This window comes from Rhinoderma darwinii, chromosome 3 (genome assembly GCF_050947455.1).
Source record: "Rhinoderma darwinii isolate aRhiDar2 chromosome 3, aRhiDar2.hap1, whole genome shotgun sequence".
Lineage (NCBI taxonomy): Eukaryota > Metazoa > Chordata > Amphibia > Anura > Rhinodermatidae > Rhinoderma > Rhinoderma darwinii.
The window spans coordinates 300,433,213-300,450,369 of NC_134689.1; the positions used below are offsets into that span (position 1 = coordinate 300,433,213).

The window sequence follows — 17,157 nt, forward strand, 5'->3', positions numbered from 1 at the left end:
CGCTCCTGGTTTAAAACATAGCATGTCCTGAAAAACTCGCATTTTAAATGGGTTGTCCCAAGATTGACATTTATCACATTTGCCGAATGACTGATTGCTTGGGGCCCCACCGATCACTACAAGGGGGGGTCCCGAGCCCCACATTGCTCCTCATGTACAACCTTAGTAAGGAGTAGTTAGAATAGAGCGGCCATCGAGCATGCACGCTGCCACTCTATTCATATTCTACTGTACTGACTGAGATACCAAAGTTTTTTTTTTATTGTGTTTTAGAATTATAATGACTATGGGGATTTGTTTTCACTTTGTTCTCAGAGATTTACTCTCTTCTATAGTATACAGCTACAGGAAATGTGATCATTCTGAAGATTTTAATGGCCATTTAGTTAATGTGTGAAATATATTAGTAAATACTTACATTTTTATACTTTTTAGAGAAGGTTTACATGTAGTCAGTAGTGGCGCTGCAGAAAACCAATTAATAACTGGCTATTTTACAGAAATAAATCCAGGAAAATATTCCTCAAACTGTTTGGAAAACCACTTCAATATACTGCAGTTTACCCATTGAAGTTAAGAAATAAAGTCAAGGCATGTTCACAATGCAACTGCAACGAATATGGCTTGCTACAGTTTTAACACCTTAACCCTTTGGCAACATGTGACGTAACTATGTCACAGCCGCCAAGGGGGAGTATGGAGCGTGCTCATGGGCTGAGCCCGCTCCATACACAGTTGTTGTCGGCTTTATGTAACATCTGACATCTCACTGCAATGGCCAGGGTCAGAGTTATCCACTTTAGCTGTTTAATCCCTAAGATGCCGCGGTCAATATCGCCTGCGGCATCTAAATTGATAGAGGGTGATGCCCCCAACATCACTAAGTGCTATGTGGGTGAATGCTTTTTTTATAGACGCTGTAAATGCAACTTTAGGTCTCACTGCTGATTGGACTTAAACTCATTTATTTAGTTTAATGTATAACTTTTTCAGTATAGCAGCTCTTCAGGTTGTGACAAGGTATAGCTTGAGATGGATTAAATAATTAGCACTAATATTCTAGAGTATGGATTAGGGTTCTCGCGATACCACAATTTGGACTTCGATACCGATACTTTGTGTAGTATTGCTATACTCGATACCAAAACGATACTTTGCCAACAGTAATAAAAACAAAATAAGTTCTTCCATTTTCTGATGCGAGGTGTGATGAATTTTGAATGTGCCTCACATTAACCCCTTAAGGACGCAGCCTTGTTTTGGCCTTAAGGCTCAGAGCACATTCTGCTTGTAAAACAGACGGTTATACCACCCAAAATAGTTACTAGTTCACATTTCCCATATGTCTACTTTAGATTGGCATCGTTTTTTGAACATTATTTTATTTTTCTTGGACGTTACAAGGCTTAGAACATAAACAGCAATTTCTCATATTTTTAAGAAAATTTCAAAAGCCTTTTTTTTAAGGTACCTGTTCAGTTCTGAAGTGGCTTTGAGGGGCCTATGTATTAGAAACCCCCATAAAACACCCAATTTTAAAAACTAGACCCCTCAAAGTATTCAAAACAGCATTTAGAAAGTTTTTTAACCCTTCATGCGTTTCACAGGAATTAAAGCAAAGTGGAGGGGAAATTTGCAAATTTCATTTTTCTTGCTGAATTTCAATTTTTTTCTGTAACACAGAAGGTTTTACCAGAGAAACACCACTAAATATGTATTGTCCAGATTCTGCAGTTTAGAAATGTCCCACATGTGGCTCTACTGCGCTCGTGGACTAAAACAAGCCCCAGAACCAAAGAAGCACCTAGTGCATTTTGAGGCCTCCTTTTTTTTTTATTAGAATATATTTTAGGCAGCATGCAGGTTTGAAGAGGTGTTGAGGTGTCAAAGCAATGGAAACCCACCAGAAGTGACCCCATTTTGGAAACTACACCCCTCAAGGAATTAATTTATGGTTGTTGTTAGCATTTTGACCGCACAGTTTTTTCACAGCACCTATTTCTATTGGGCTGTGACATTAAAAAAATTAAATTTTTTCCAATAAGATGTAATTTTTGATCAAATTGTCTTATTTACACAGGGAACAAAATACCTTATTTTGTTGCCCAGTTTGTCCTTAGTGCGGCAATACCCCATTTGTGGTGATAAACTGCCGTTTCGGCCCATGGCAGGGCTCAGAAGGAAAGGACCACCATTTGGCCTCCTGGAGCTTTTCTGGTGCTAAGACATGTATGCAGAAGCCCCTGAGGTACCAGTACAGTTGAAACCCCCGAGAAGTGACCCCATTTTAAAAACTACACCCCTTAAGACATTCATCTAGAGGTGTAGTGAGCATTTTGACCCCACAGATACTGTGTAAAAGATAATGCACAGCAGATGGTGCAGAGTGAGATTTGCAATTTTCTATATATATATATGGCATGTCAGTGTCCGATATAGTGTGCCCAGCATGCGCCACCGGAGATCTACACCCCATAAGCTGTAATGTGGGTTCTCCCGGGTACGGCAATACCCTACATGTGGCTGTTATCAGCTGCCTGGGCATACGGCAGGGCTCAGAAGGGAAAGATGAGGGGGATAAGCTGTGCGGAGTGCATCAGGGTAAATAAAAAATTAATGGATGTATGATAAATCCGAAAACAATCTTTCATACAGAGCCCTGGTTTTTCGGGACACGTGTCGCATTGGTATATTGTTTCCCTCCTTACCCCCCTCTTATAGACTTTGCACCTCTTTTGACCTTTTCCCTTCTTGGCAGTTTGGGGAACTTCTCCTGGAAAGTGTTGCCCTGGTACGATGCGTGTGGCCTCGCTTCCAGAAGTACTGGGTGCCCCCTCTTCTTGGTCCCTAAAGATTAGGTTCTTGATAACCACCTCTTGAAATTCCAGGAAAGTTCCCCTCTGGCCTGCACATCGATGTAGCACGTACACATTGTACAATGCCATCTTTATGATGTGCCCGGCCAGCTTCTTATACCACACCCTCGATTTCCGCATGGCGCTGTAGGGCTTCAGGACTTGATCTGACAAGTCAACCCCTCCCATGTACCTATTGTAGTCCAGGATGCAGTCTGGTTTGGGGGTCTCTGTACTGGTACCTCGTACAGGTACATGGGTACTGGTGTGGCCATGTATTGTTGTCAATACAAGGAGATCTCTCTTGTCCTTGTACTTGACACACAATATGTTTCTGCTAGAATGTGCCCTGCTCTCACCCCTTCTGAGTGTTTGCCCAAGCAGAGTCTTAGGAAGGCCTCTCAGATTTCTTCTAGCAGTGCCGCATGCCACAGTATTTCTGGAAGCGAGGCACTGAAGAGTGGGACGCTGGTATAAAAATTATCCAGGTAGAGGTGGTAACCCTGGTCCAGCAGTGGGTGAACCAAATCCCACACAATGTTTGCATTAACTCCCAGTAAGGGGGGGGGGGGCATTCTGGGGGCTGAATACTGGTGTCCTTCCCTTCATATATCCTAAATTTGTACGTATACCCTGATGCACTCTCGCACAACTTATACATCTTCACGCCATACCTTGCCCTCTTACTCGGCAGGTACTGGCGGAATTGAAGCCTCCCTTTAAAATGTACCAGGGACTCCTCAATAGAAATACACTTCTCGGGGGTGTATGCTTGGGCAAACCGGGCACTGAAATGGTCTAATAGGGGTCTCCGTTTGTACAAACGGTCAAAACTGTGGTAATCTCGGGGTGGGCACTGCTCATTATCCGTATAATGTAAAAAGCAAAGTATTGCCTCATAACGCATCCTGGACATGGCCATACGGTACATCGGGGTGTGGTATAAGATGTCCGTGCTCCAGTAGGTCCTAATGGATGGCTTTTTCAGAAGCCCCATGTTCAAGTGAAGTCCCCAGAACTTGCCCAACTCTGCTGCATCTACAGGGGTCCACCTGTGGGATTGGGCATAAAATGATGTGGGGTTCTTAGTAATATACTGTTGGGCATATAAATTCGTCTGGGAGACCATAAGATTTATAAAGTCATCAGTGAAGAAGAACTTGAAAAAGTCAATTTCACTGAGCCCTGCCGTATTACATTTTATCCCTGAGCTGCCCGTGTACTCTGGGATTTGGGGCTCATAAATGTCTGGTGTGGGGGTCCAAATGGGGTCACTTCGCTCGGGGGCTTGAACTGCGGCGGGGTAATATCGCTCGGGGGCTTCAACTGTAGTGGTGGTCCTGGGGCATCTCCTAGGGGGTTCCTCTTCTTCATCACTGGATGAGGAGGTGGATAAGTAAAACAGAGTCTCACCACCCGACGAGACTGTGTCGGAGGCAAGAAATGAATATGCCTCTTCGGCACTAAGGCTGAGTTCACACGACCTATTTTCAGGTGTAAACGAGGCGTATTATGCCTCGTTTTACGTCTGAAAATAGGGCTACAATACGTCGGCAAACATCTGCCCATTCATCTGAATGCGTTTGCCGACGTACTGTGCAGATAACCTGTCATTTACGCGTCGTCGTTTGACAGCTGTCAAACGACGACTCGTAAAAATACAGCCTCGTCAAAAGAAGTGCAGGACACTTATATACATTATATGCAGGACACTTCTTTCAGACGTAATTTGAGCCGTTCTTCATTGAACTCAATGAAGAGCAGCTCAAAATTTACGGCTGTCAGAGAAGCCTCGCAAAATGCGAGAAGGAGCATTTACGTCTGAAACGAGGCAGCTGTTTTCTCCTGAAAACAGTCTGTCTTTTCAGACGTAAAGGCCACTTCTCGTGTGCACATACCCTTAATGTCCGTTGGGACATGTTTGATTGCTTCCCTAACTAGGAGCAATATGCTGCTACCTAAACCAGCCAAAAATATTGATGTTTTTATAGAACGAGTGGGCTTCTCTGAGACTAAACCTAACTAGGACGAGGGTTCCTAACACTAAACCTAACTAGATTTTATTTGAACTTTCCTGAGACTAAATCTAACTACGGCGACTATTCCCTGACACTAAAGCTAACTAGATTATTCCGAGCTTCCCTAACACTAAACCTAACTACGGTGACGGGTGCCTGACACTAAACCTATCTAGATTATTCTGAGCTTCCCTGACGCTAAACCTAACTACGGTGATGGACCCCTAACGCTAGATCTAACTACGGTGACGGATTACTGACGCTAAATTCCCTGACGCTATACCTAACTACGCTTTTTGACGGTTCCCTGACACTAACTAACCCTAATACTAAACTAACCAGTTAAATTATCTAAATTAAGTTGTTTTTTTTTTTTAAATTTTTATATATTTTTTTGTTTTATATGTTTTATAAAGAAAAAAATAATCCCCAGGGACCAAGAAATTGGTCCTGAAGACTAAGAAGTGGTCAGTGATAGGAGATCACTGACCAAAAACGTGGGGGGAACACAAAGAGGAAGGGTACAGGACCGGGTAGTGGATTGGGGAGGTGGGAAGCAGAAAAAATTTGTTTTTAACTTCTTCTTTTTTCACTTTTTTTCACTCTTTCTCTTCTCTCTCTCTCTTTCTCACAACCGCTCTCAGCGCCTCGCTATCTCCAACAGGGCGTTCAGGGCGGATGTGAGGTCAGGGAGAGTAAGTGAAGCAAGCGATCGCCACTATTGGACAGTTACTCACTAACTAACCAATAGGAGCGATCGTGGAGGCGGGACCATCGCGTCCGGTCCCGGCGTTTTGAGCTGTGATAGCTTGCTGTCGGAAACAGCACCTGTCACAGCTCGTGCACACACCGGGGGAAAATGGTGATGCATTTTCCCCGCGACTAAATATTCCGTCGCTGAGCGCGAAGGGGTTAATAGTAATTAACCCCATCATGTTTCTCAGTCAAAATGGACAACATTGGGTTAGTGTAAGGTACATGATGGGGTTAATTACTATTAATGTGAGGCACATAGAGGTTAAATTCATCGCACCTCGTGCCTCACATTAATAAGTGAAAGAGAAGGTTTTTTTATTTTATTTTTTATAGTGTACACATCATAAATTACGCAAAAAAATTGCGTTTCAGGTTATTACGGCCGCGCCAATATGTATATTTTATGTATTGAGACTTATTTTAATGTTTGTCAAAAAGTGTATGTGTATTTTTTTTATTTAACATAAAAAAATGTTCTCTTTAATGTACTGGCATATATCTATGTGCCAGTGCATTATCCTGTGTACGGATAGTACACAGGCAGTAGTTAGGACATACCGAAGTATGCACTAACAGGAAATCTGGTCAGACAGCCCTCGGGTCCTTCAATGGATCCTGGGCTATTTGCCCACATATGGTATGTCCCTCGATCGCATCACAGGGATTCCCTGAGACACGATCCAAGGCGCATCCCCCTTCTCATTTACCCCTTGAATACTGCAGTAAGCTTTGATCGCAGCATTCAGGGGAATAGCGGTGGAAATGGGATGTTTCGCTCATCTCCGCCGTTAGAGCGGGCCCGCGGCTGTGTAATATACTGAAAATATGCTTCGTATCGAAATACATAAAATGACGGTATTGAACGGTTTAAGGGTGCACGGTATCGAAACCGTTTCGATGTATCGTGCATCCCTAGTATAGATACAAGTGAAACATGAGCGCTACAGTAAATTCCGTGTTTCGAGTTGTCAGATTGGTTATGTCTTAAAGTAGAGTTTGAGAGATCTCTAAATGTCCAAAATCACTTTTCTGCATTGATCAGTGTATTCAATGTTTAAGTCCTATAGATCTTTGCATACAATTTTTAAAAAAAAAAATATATGTGTAGGATACAAATCTGCAACAGTTGGTTATGTTTCATGTTTTTGTGCTCTTGTATGTCTAGACAGTATCGGTCCTCAGCACTGTGGCTATGGAGACATTTTGTGCAGTGATGGCAGTGGACAATGAGCCAGTCTCCCTTGCTGCTTGCAGTGTCCTGCATGCTATGTTTGATTCTCTGAAAGAAGGCATGACCAAGGATATTCGAGCGAAGGAAGGTGCAATCGTTTTGGGTAAAATGCTTTTTATTAGTACTATGACAGCAAAAAAGCATGTTTACCATACATGATTGATTGAAGTATGTTTTATTCAAGATCCTTCTAAGGAGCTGAAGTCAATGATTTATCATCTGTTGGAAATGCTAACTCAATCAAGCGTCTCATCACATGGCAGGGAAAACGCCCTAAACCTTCTTATAAAGGTGGTTCCACGAAAGTCACTACGTGATCCCAACAATGGGATGACATTGTGGGTTATAGATCAAGGTAAGTAGAGCCTTTAACCATTTTAGAAAATTAAAAAAAACAGTAGCTGAAACTTAAAGCAACGAACGTCTGTACGTTTAACACTCAAGTCCTCCCTTGTACATATTTTGCGCTGTCTATGGATGTAATAGACACAATAGCTGTGGTAGTTATCCTCAGTCATGATATAGGCAGAATGTACAGTAGCAAGATGGTGCGCTGTCAGTGCATAAAGTGGGAGGACATCCTCTGAAGATCAGGAAGAGAAGAGTCAGCTAAGAAATAATGCAGACGTGTGGCATAGGGCTAGGTGTTTTGTACTATTGGCAGATCTCTGCATTGCCTGAAGGAGGGGTTGATCGCGTAACAACCAGAGTTTTATTAAAGTCTGACTAATTGGATGAACATGATCATGTGGCTGCATTCGCTGCACTTTAAGGGGTAGTCCCACAATGGACATTTATCACCTATCTACAGGTTAGGTGATAAAAGTCTGATCACCGATACCCCCACCAATCACTAGAATGGGGGTCCCGAGCCCCCTTTCCTCGTCCCTACACAACAGTATTGAGAAGTAGTTTAAATCAAGCGGTGGTCACGCGTGTGCCCTGCCGATCTATGCAATGTCTATGGGACTGACAGAAACATACAATTACATCGCTTGGTTGTTTGCTTCGGCACTATAGACATTGCGTGTAAAGGCAAGGCGCATGGTGGCCAGCCTTCTCAAAGTTTACAAGAAGCTAATTTCTCTACCTACTTTAATAAAAATGATTAAATCTGCCAACCGGGAACAAAACTCAGTAGATAATTGTGAAATGTGTTTCTTAACGAACTGTTTTATTTCACACTTTGAGACACGTGTCCTGAACAGTTATTGTTGAAATGTGGAAATCTGTTTTGAGAATGATTCCTGTAAAGTACTCTTTGTTTGGCTTAGGTTTGAAGAAAATACTTGAAGTAGGAGGTTCACTTGTAGAGATCCCTGGTAGCCTGGCAGTTACAGACACCACAAGAATGAGCGCTTCTGTACTTCTGAACAAGCTGTTTGATGACCTTAAATGTGAGGCAGAACGGGAGAATTTCTACAAGCTCTGTGAGGATTATGTTCGGTAAGAAGACTTCGGTCTTGTTCTCACGGCTAACAATTCATTCTGATTCTGAGGCATCAGATATGGCGTGAATTCTGCTTGAAAAAAGCCTCCTATTGCTTTTAATGGGAGACCACCACGTTGTTTAGACGGGGCAAAATTTTCATCAGGCGGAATAGCAAACTGCCTCTCTGGGAAAAAAAGGAGTGGAATGCCACTTCTTGATGCGGTTTTCACAACGTATTCCTGAGCAAACAGCGTCGAGCAGATTATCCCCATTGAATGGGGCTGCTTTGCGTGCAGAAAAAGTGACTATATTTACCATAAAACCATGGCAGAAATTAGTGGAATGTTCCTGCAGCGCCACCACAGGGGAAGTTCAATATTACATATTGCCCATTTAAAATCAATGGGTTATCTGTGTAATGCAGGACAGGTCCTCCAGAGCGAGACATGCCCTTTGTTACCGCTATTTACTCTGGCCAAGAGATGAGAATCCTGAACAGAAGACTCCCCCTTATTAACGAATTCCCTAATCGGGTGTATGGACTTTGAGTTTCTAAACTGGATAAATTCTTTAAGCTACAATCGGATGTGTTAAACTTCTAGATCATCAAAAATGTTGAGAAAGACTGGGTTCACACGTGGTCAAAATGCGTTTGTTTGTTTTTTTTTGCTGCAACGTGTGAACCCAGCCAACGAAGAGAAACTGCTGTATCTTGTTTGATTGTCATTTAATTAGGAATGAAAGCCATTTCCTAACATAGCTTGTTTTGACTTGATACTCTTTAAAGGGATTGTCTCATGGAGACTACCTTTTTTTAAAAAGAAGCTGGCCCAGTGACTCTGAATTCTCGAATCCCTGCATCTGGCTATACATTTTCAATGCAGAATCTATGTAATTTATTGATATTCCGGCTCTTATAGAGTGGCTCTCCGTTCTGGGTTTTAAAGAGGGGGCTCCACCCATGATGTCCATATGCCTTAATAGGGCACATGGATAGGGGTTGCCTTTGAGACCCCTTCAACTATTTTTTTATTTCTTAATTTGAATAATCCTATTCATGATTTGTAAACTATATATTGCTTGAATTTCCTTATGCTCAGGAACTTGTTTGAAAACCATGGTATAGACGGAAAGCTGCGTGCAATACAGACTGTTTCAAGTCTGTTGCAAGGCCCATTTGAGGCTGGGAATCGAACTCTAGAACTTTCTGGCATAATGGACAGCATCATAGCTCTCTGTGCCTCAGAACGAGAGATTGACCAGCAGGTGGCAGTTGAAGCGCTCATCCATGCAGCTGGAAAAGCTAAGAGAGCCTCCTTTATCACTGCCAATGGTGTGACGCTACTCAAAGATATATACAAGAAAAATGAACATGATGCTATCCGTATTCGAGCCTTGGTGGTAAGTCTGTGTTCTAATTTTTGGACTTGAGAAGCACATATGCACTGTTCCCTACTTTCTGGTTACAAAATCTGTGATATTCCTTTTGTAGGGTCTATGTAAGTTGGGATCGGCAGGAGGAACAGACTTCAGCATGAAACAGTTTGCAGAAGGCTCCACTCTTAAGCTAGCAAAACAGTGCCGGAAGTAAGTTGCATATTTACTACCTTAATTAACCCCTAGGCGCACCACGACGCAACTGTACGTCCGGGTGGCCAGTGTCTTAGCGCACGGGGACGTACAGTTACGGCGCAGTTCGCGGTACACACTGTCGGCGATAGTGTGCACTGGGAGGCCAGCTGTCACTGACAGCTGACACTCCACTGTATGCCGATCAGCGGCTTATTTCCACTGATTTCGGCAATTAACCCCTTCATTGCGGTGATCTATTGTGATCTATCGCCACAATTTAGGGGTTCTAGCACATCGGCAGACCTCACAATGAAATCGTGAGGTTTGCAGATGGCTAGCATGGCAACCGGAGGCCAAGTAATGGCCTCCGTGTCTGCCATGTACGGAAGCCTATCAGGACCAGCCTCCTGATAGGCTTCCTGTCAGTGACAGGACATCACTGCCGTTCAAGATACACACTGTCGGTGACGGTGTCTGTGAGATTGTGTATCAGGAAGCGGGATTTCAGCTGTCCCTGACAGCTGACACTCCACTGTTGCCGATCAGCGGCTCATTGCTGCTGATTTAGGCAATTAACCCGTTAAATGCGGAGCTCGATTGCGATCTCCGCATGTAGGGGGTTTGTAGCACATCAGCAGCCCCCATTCAATTGTGGGGGCTGCTGATTTTTGTGATGGCACCCGGGGTCCAGACAACGGCCTCCAGGTCTGCCATGTATGCAAGCCTATGAGGATAAGCCTCTGCTGATCCTCGTAGACTAACTGTCAGAGTGACTGTGACGTCACACTGACAGTTGGAATACATTACACTACCTAAGTAGTGTAATGTATTCTAGCAGCGATCAAAGCTGCAGGTAAAAAAAAAGTATAAAAAGTAAAGAAAAAAGTAAAAAAATGTTAAGGCCTTATTCAGACGAACGGGATATACATCCGTGCAACGTGCGTGATTTTCACGCGCGTCGCACGGACCTATATTAGTCTATGGGGCCATGCAGACAGATGCGTTAATTTTACGCAGCGTGAGTCCGCTGCAAAAAACTCTCGACATGTCCGTTCTTTGTGCGCATTTCGTGCATCACGCACCCATTGAAGTCAATGGGTGCGTGAAAATCACGCATGCCACACGGAAGCACTTCCGTGGGACGCGCGTGATTCGCGCAACAGCTGTAAAACTATGAAGGAAAACAGAAAAGCACCACGTGCTTTTCTGTATACAAACATTGTGTCATAATGATGGCGGCTGCGCGAAAAGGACGCAGCTGCGCATCACATGGTGATGGCACACGGAGCTGTTAAGTGCCTTTTGCGCACGCAAAACGCCGCGTTTTTTGCATGCGCAAAATGCACTTGCTCGTGTGAATCCAGCCTAAAAATGTTTTACAAAACTATAAAAAAAAAAAGTTTCTTATTATAGGTAAAAAATGAAAATGTTAAAAAAAAACCAGTACACATATTTGGTATCACCGCGTTCGTAACGACCCAATCTATAAAACTTTATTTTTACCGCACGGTGAACGCCGCAAAAAAAACAAACTAAAAACAATGCTAGAATCACTATTTTTTGGTCACCACCCCTCCCAAAATATAGACTAAAAAGTGATCAAAAAGTCGCATGTACCCCAAAATAGTACCAATAAAAACTAGAACTCGTCCCACAAAAAACAAGCCCTTACACAGCTTTTTTTACTGAAAATAAAAAAGTTACGGCTCTCAGAATATGGTGACACAGAAAATAAATTATTTTATAAAGAAGAGATTTTATTGCGCATACGCTGCAAAACATAAAGAAACCTATATACATATGGTATCGCCGTAATCGTACCGACCCGCAGAATAAAGTAAAATTGTCTTTTATAGTGCATTATGAACGCCGTAAGAAATAAAGAATTTAAAGCGCCAAAATCACTGTTTTTTTGGTCACCAAAGCTCTAAATAAAATGTAATAAAAAGTGATAAAGTGGCATGTACCAAAAAATTGTACCGATAAAATCTACAGCTCGTCGTGCCAAAAATAAGCCCTCACAGCGCTCAATTCATGGAAAAATAAAAAAGTTATGGCATTTGGAAGGCGTGGAGTGAAAAACTAAAATGGAAAAGCATAAAAGGATCAGTCCTGCAAAGGTTAATTAATTTCTATTAAAAAAATAAATTATTACCACATGTGGGGTATTGTCGTACTCGGGAGAGATTGCGTTACAAATTTAGGGCGACTTTTTCTCCTTTTATCCCTTGTGAAAATGAAAAAATTCAACATTTTAGTGGACAAAAATGTTTATATTCATTTTCACGGCCTAATTCTACTAAATTATGCAAAAGACCTGTGTAGTATAAATGCTTACTATACACCTAGAAAAATTCCTTGAGAGGTGTAGTTTCCCAAATTGGGTCACTTTTGGGGTGTTTCCACGGTTTTGTTCCCTCCAGGGCGTTGCAATCGCGACATGTCACTAAAAACCAATCCAGCAAAATCTGTTCTCCAAGATCCAAATGGCGCTCCCTCCCTTCTGAGCCCTGCTGTGCGTCCAAACAGCAGTTTATTACCACATATGGGGTATTTCCGTAATCGGGAGAAGATGCTTTAAAAAATGTTGGGGTGCATTTTCTTCTTTATTCCTTGTAAATATTACAAATTTCTATGTTTTTTCAGAAAAAAAGTAGATTTTAATTTTTACAGACCAACTCCAATAAATATAGCAAAATACCTGTGGGGTCAAAGTGCTAACTATACCCCTAGATAAATTCCTTGAGGGGTCTAGTTTCCAAAATGGGGTCACTTTTGCACTGTTTTGGCACCACAAGACCTCTTCAAACCTGACATGGTGCCTAAAATATAATTAAAAATAAGCAGGCTCCAACATCCTGTAGGTGCTCCTTTGCTTCTGAGGCTGGTGTTTCAGTCCAATATTGCACTAGGGCCACATGTGGGATATTTCTAAAAACTGCAGGACCTGGGCAATACATATTGAGTTGTGTTTCTCTGGTAAAACCTTCTGTGTTGCAAAAAAAAAAGAAATTTGTAAATTTCCCCTCTACTTTGCTTTATTTCCTGTGAAATGCCTAAAGGGTTAAAATACTTTCTGAATGCTGTTTTGAATACTTTGAGGGGTGCAATTTTTAAAATAGGGTGATTTATAGGGGTTTCAAATATATAAGGCCCTTAAAACCACTTCAGAACTGAACTGGCCCCTGTAAAAATAGCCTTTTGAAATTTTCTTGAAAATGGGAGAAATTGCTGCTAAAGTTCTAAGCCTTGTAACGTCCTAGAAAAATAAAAGGATGTTCAAAAAACAATGCAAACATAAATTAGACATATGGGAAATGGTAACTAGTGACTATTTTGTGTGGTATTACTATCTGTTTTATAAGCAGATACATTTACATTTAGAAAAATGCAAATTTTTGCAAATTTTGGTGTTTTTCACGAATAAATATTGAATCAACCAAATGTTGATGGGGATGTTTTTTTTCGTATGTCCAACTGGGCGTGTATTGTGTTTTTAACTGGGCGTGTTTACTTGTTTTACTAACTGGGCGTTGTGGAGAGAAGTGTTTGATGCTGACGAATCAGTGACCAATCAGCATCATGCACTCCTCTCCATTCATTTACACAGCACATAGTGTTCTTACTAGAACGATGTGCAGCCACATACACAAGTGTCCTGATAATCAATACACATGACCTCCAGCCTGGATGTCATGTGTACTCAGAATTCTGAAACTTCTGAATCTTTTCTGTGAGATTCCAGCAAGCCGCGTGTAATCTCGCGAGATTACGAGGTAAACGAGATTTCGTTTCCCTTGCTGGAAATCTCACAAAGGATTCAGAAGTGTCAGGATTGTGAATACACATGACGTCCAGGCTGGAGGTCATGTGTATTCATTATCAGGACACTTGTGTATGTGGCTGTACATCGTTCTAGTAAGAACACTATGTGCTGTGTAAATGAATGGAGAGGAGTGCATGATGCTGATTGGTCACTGATTCGTCAACCTCAAACACTTCTCTCCACAACGCCCAGTTAGTAAAACAAGTAAACACGCCCAGTTAAAAACACAATACACGCCCAGTTGGACATACGAAAAAAAACACGCCCAGTTGTCCATTTCAAAGCTCATTTGCATATATATATATATATATATATATATATATATATATATATATATATATATAAAATAGCTCATAACTTGGCCAAAAATTAACGTTTAAAAAAAAAACAAAAAACGTTACTGTTATCTACATTGCAGCGTCGATCACATGCAATAGGCGATAGGGATTTGAGAATCTGGTGACAGGGCCTCTTTAAGAGGTTTGTGCTGCTTTATTTATTTATTTTTTAAACTTCTGTATTTTATTAAGATTTTCATATTATCTTTAATAGAAGAAAAGTACAAGAAGCACCAAAAAAAACAAAAGGCATTGCAAATGTTCAAATAGGGCAATGCAGTGCTCAACCATATCGGAGTCAAAACTGTAGAAGGGAAGACAAAAAATAAAAAGGGGAAGGATGGAGGGAAAGAGGTGTGCACCTTTTTAATTGCTCAAATAACCTTTTACTTGGACTGGTGTAAAATACACTGGTCTTAGTAAATGTTAGTCTAGGAATGAATCAAAGGGTAAGCTACACTCGGCCTCTGTATCATTTTAACACAACTTTGTATTACGCTGCAGGTGGCTGTGCAATGAGAGCATTCAGGCTAGCACCCGACGTTGGGCTGTGGAAGGCTTGGCCTATTTAACCTTTGATGCTGTTGTGAAAGAGGAGTTTGTAGAAGATAAAGCAGCTATTCAAGCAATGTTCAGTCTAGCAAAGGTACAACATGTCGTAGGTTCATAGAGCACTGTTTCTGTCGATGGGTGCATAAATAGGGGCCCAACCCACTGTAGACTGTGAGAAGTACTACGCACACCAGTTGATTCAAAGAAAATATTTTTATTCTTATGCTAGCGTGCAACGTTTCCGTCTAGTCCTAGACCTTCATCAAGCACTGTAGTATACTGGGCGTACAGCGTGACAGCGCAATGGAATCCATAGTATTTTTCACAGGCAAAGGTACAAAATTTACATAACCCTTATTAATCCTAAATTACTTAAAATGAATAAATATATAATTGTACCGTGTTAGCAAGTAGATAGAAAAGATGAAAATTGAGATTCCTCAGTAGTTACCTTTTTAATGGCTAACTGAATAGATAATGGCAAATAGCAAGTTTTGAGACTGTTTATGCATAATTTATATATATATATTCCGATTTTGTGTTTATTCAGGTCTTTTCATCAGGCGTGGTTTAACCTCTGAATGGTCCCCGGTTATAAGTGGTGTACCCCAGGGTTCTGTGCTGGGACCACTATTATTCAACTTATTTATTAATGATATAGAGGATGGGATTAATAGCACTATTTTTACAGATGACACCAAGCTATGTAGTAATGTTCAGTCTATGGAAGATGTTCGTGAATTGCAAGCTGATTTAATCAAACTAAGTGTTTGGGCGTCCACTTGGCAAATGAAGTTTAATGTAGATAAATGTAAAGTTATGCATCTGGGTACCAACAACCTGCATGCATCATATGTCCTAGGGGGAGCTACACTGGCGGATTCACTTGTTGAGAAGGATCTGGGTGTACTTGTAAATCATAAACTAAATAACAGCATGCAATGTCAATCAGCTGCTTCAAAGGCCAGCAGGATATTGTCGTGTATCAAAAGAGGCATGGACTCGCGGGACAGGGATGTAATATTACCACTTTACAAAGCATTAGTGAGGCCTCATCTAGAATATGCAGTTCAGTTCTGGGCTCCAGTTCATAGAAAGGATGCCCTGGGGTTGGAAAAAATACAAAGAAGGGCAACAAAGCTAATAAGGGGCATGGAGAATCTAAGTTATGAGGAAAGATTAAAAGAATTAAACCTATTTAGCCTTGAAAAAAGACTAAGGGGGACATGATTAACATCTATGAATATATTAATGGCACATACAAAAAATATGGTGAAATCCTGTTCCATGTAAAACCCCCTCAAAAAACAAGGGGGCACTCCCTCCGTCTGGAGAAAAAAAGGTGCAACCTGCGGAGGTGACAAGCCTTCTTTACTGTGAATCTATGGAATAGTCACCGCAGGAGCTGGTCACAGCAGGGACAGTAGATGGCTTTAAAAAAGGCTTTTTCTAATTTCCTAGAACAAAAAAATATTAGCTCCTATGTGTACAAATGTTTCCCTTCCCTTTTCCCATCCCTTGGTTGAATTTGATGGACATGTGTCTTTTTTCAACCGTACAAACTATGTAACCCAAAATCTGAAGAGTCACATATTTATACATTTGTGATAAAGTAGTCTCAAAAGCTTGCTATTTGTCATCTTTTCAGTTAGCGATTAACCCTTTGGTGTCAATTACAGAACTCTAATGAATAGTTATTCCTATAAATAGTCCGTCTCAAATGAGAAGGGAACAGCCTATGGCTCCCAAATAGACATGATCTATAAACCAAAATCAAACAAAAGGAACATATAGACTAGAACAGGGGTCTCAACCACGCGGGCCCTGAGGCTGTCATCTGCGGGACACAGCCGCTAGTATAGTTTCCGCTCCGGGACTCTGTGGAATCCCCTGACATCACTGTCCATATATGGACACGCAATGTCTGGGGCTTCCCCAGAGTCGGAGTCCCGGCAGAGCGCTAGTATAGGCTCTGCTCCGGGACTCTGTGGAGTCCCCTGACATCGCTGTCCACATATGGAGAGCGATGTCTAGGGCTTCCCCAGAGCTGGACAGTGATGTCAGGAGCACAGCTGGAGTCCCAGGCAGAGTGCTAGAAGCGGCTCTACTCTGGGACTCCAGCTCTGGGCAAGCCTCTGACATCACTGTCCATATATGGTACTGTGGCAGCATCTACAGAGGGCACTGTGGCAGCATCTGCAGAGGCCTCTGTGGCACTATCTTAAAAGGGGCTGCCCAATCTTGACATTTGTGTGTCTGCCAATTGAGCCGCCGGACTGCATTTAGCGACACTTAAACTGCAAAATTGGATTGTTGAAATGCGGCCCGTCAACTTCTAATTTTTACTATATGTGGCCCACTTATCCGACCGAGTTTGAGACCCCTGGACTAGAATATATATATATAGTTTTTTATTTATTTTTTTAAAAAACAGGCAGCACTCAAAAAGCCTTTTTCAAGCTCTATTGAAGAGCTGAAACGTTGCTGTATTGGACTGATGGAATAAAGCACCTTTTCTAATTTTGCTACAACTTTGAGTGCTGCCTGTTTTTAAAAAAAATATATACCTTGGGAGAC

At 41.7% G+C, this 17,157-nt stretch overlaps 1 protein-coding gene across 3 annotated transcripts in view; it reads left to right on the plus strand.

Moving 5' to 3' along the window:
• The window catches only part of UNC45A (unc-45 myosin chaperone A), a 47,047-nt gene that overhangs the window by 5,132 nt on the left and 24,758 nt on the right, over window positions 1–17,157 (plus strand). For all 3 annotated transcript variants that reach the window (XM_075858126.1, XM_075858127.1, XM_075858125.1), the window contains exons 7-12: window positions 6,795–6,963; window positions 7,045–7,215; window positions 8,135–8,306; window positions 9,393–9,693; window positions 9,785–9,879; window positions 14,533–14,674. In XM_075858126.1, coding sequence (XP_075714241.1) covers window positions 6,795–6,963; window positions 7,045–7,215; window positions 8,135–8,306; window positions 9,393–9,693; window positions 9,785–9,879; window positions 14,533–14,674 — 1,050 coding nt within the window. The remainder of the gene's footprint in view (window positions 1–6,794; window positions 6,964–7,044; window positions 7,216–8,134; window positions 8,307–9,392; window positions 9,694–9,784; window positions 9,880–14,532; window positions 14,675–17,157) is intronic.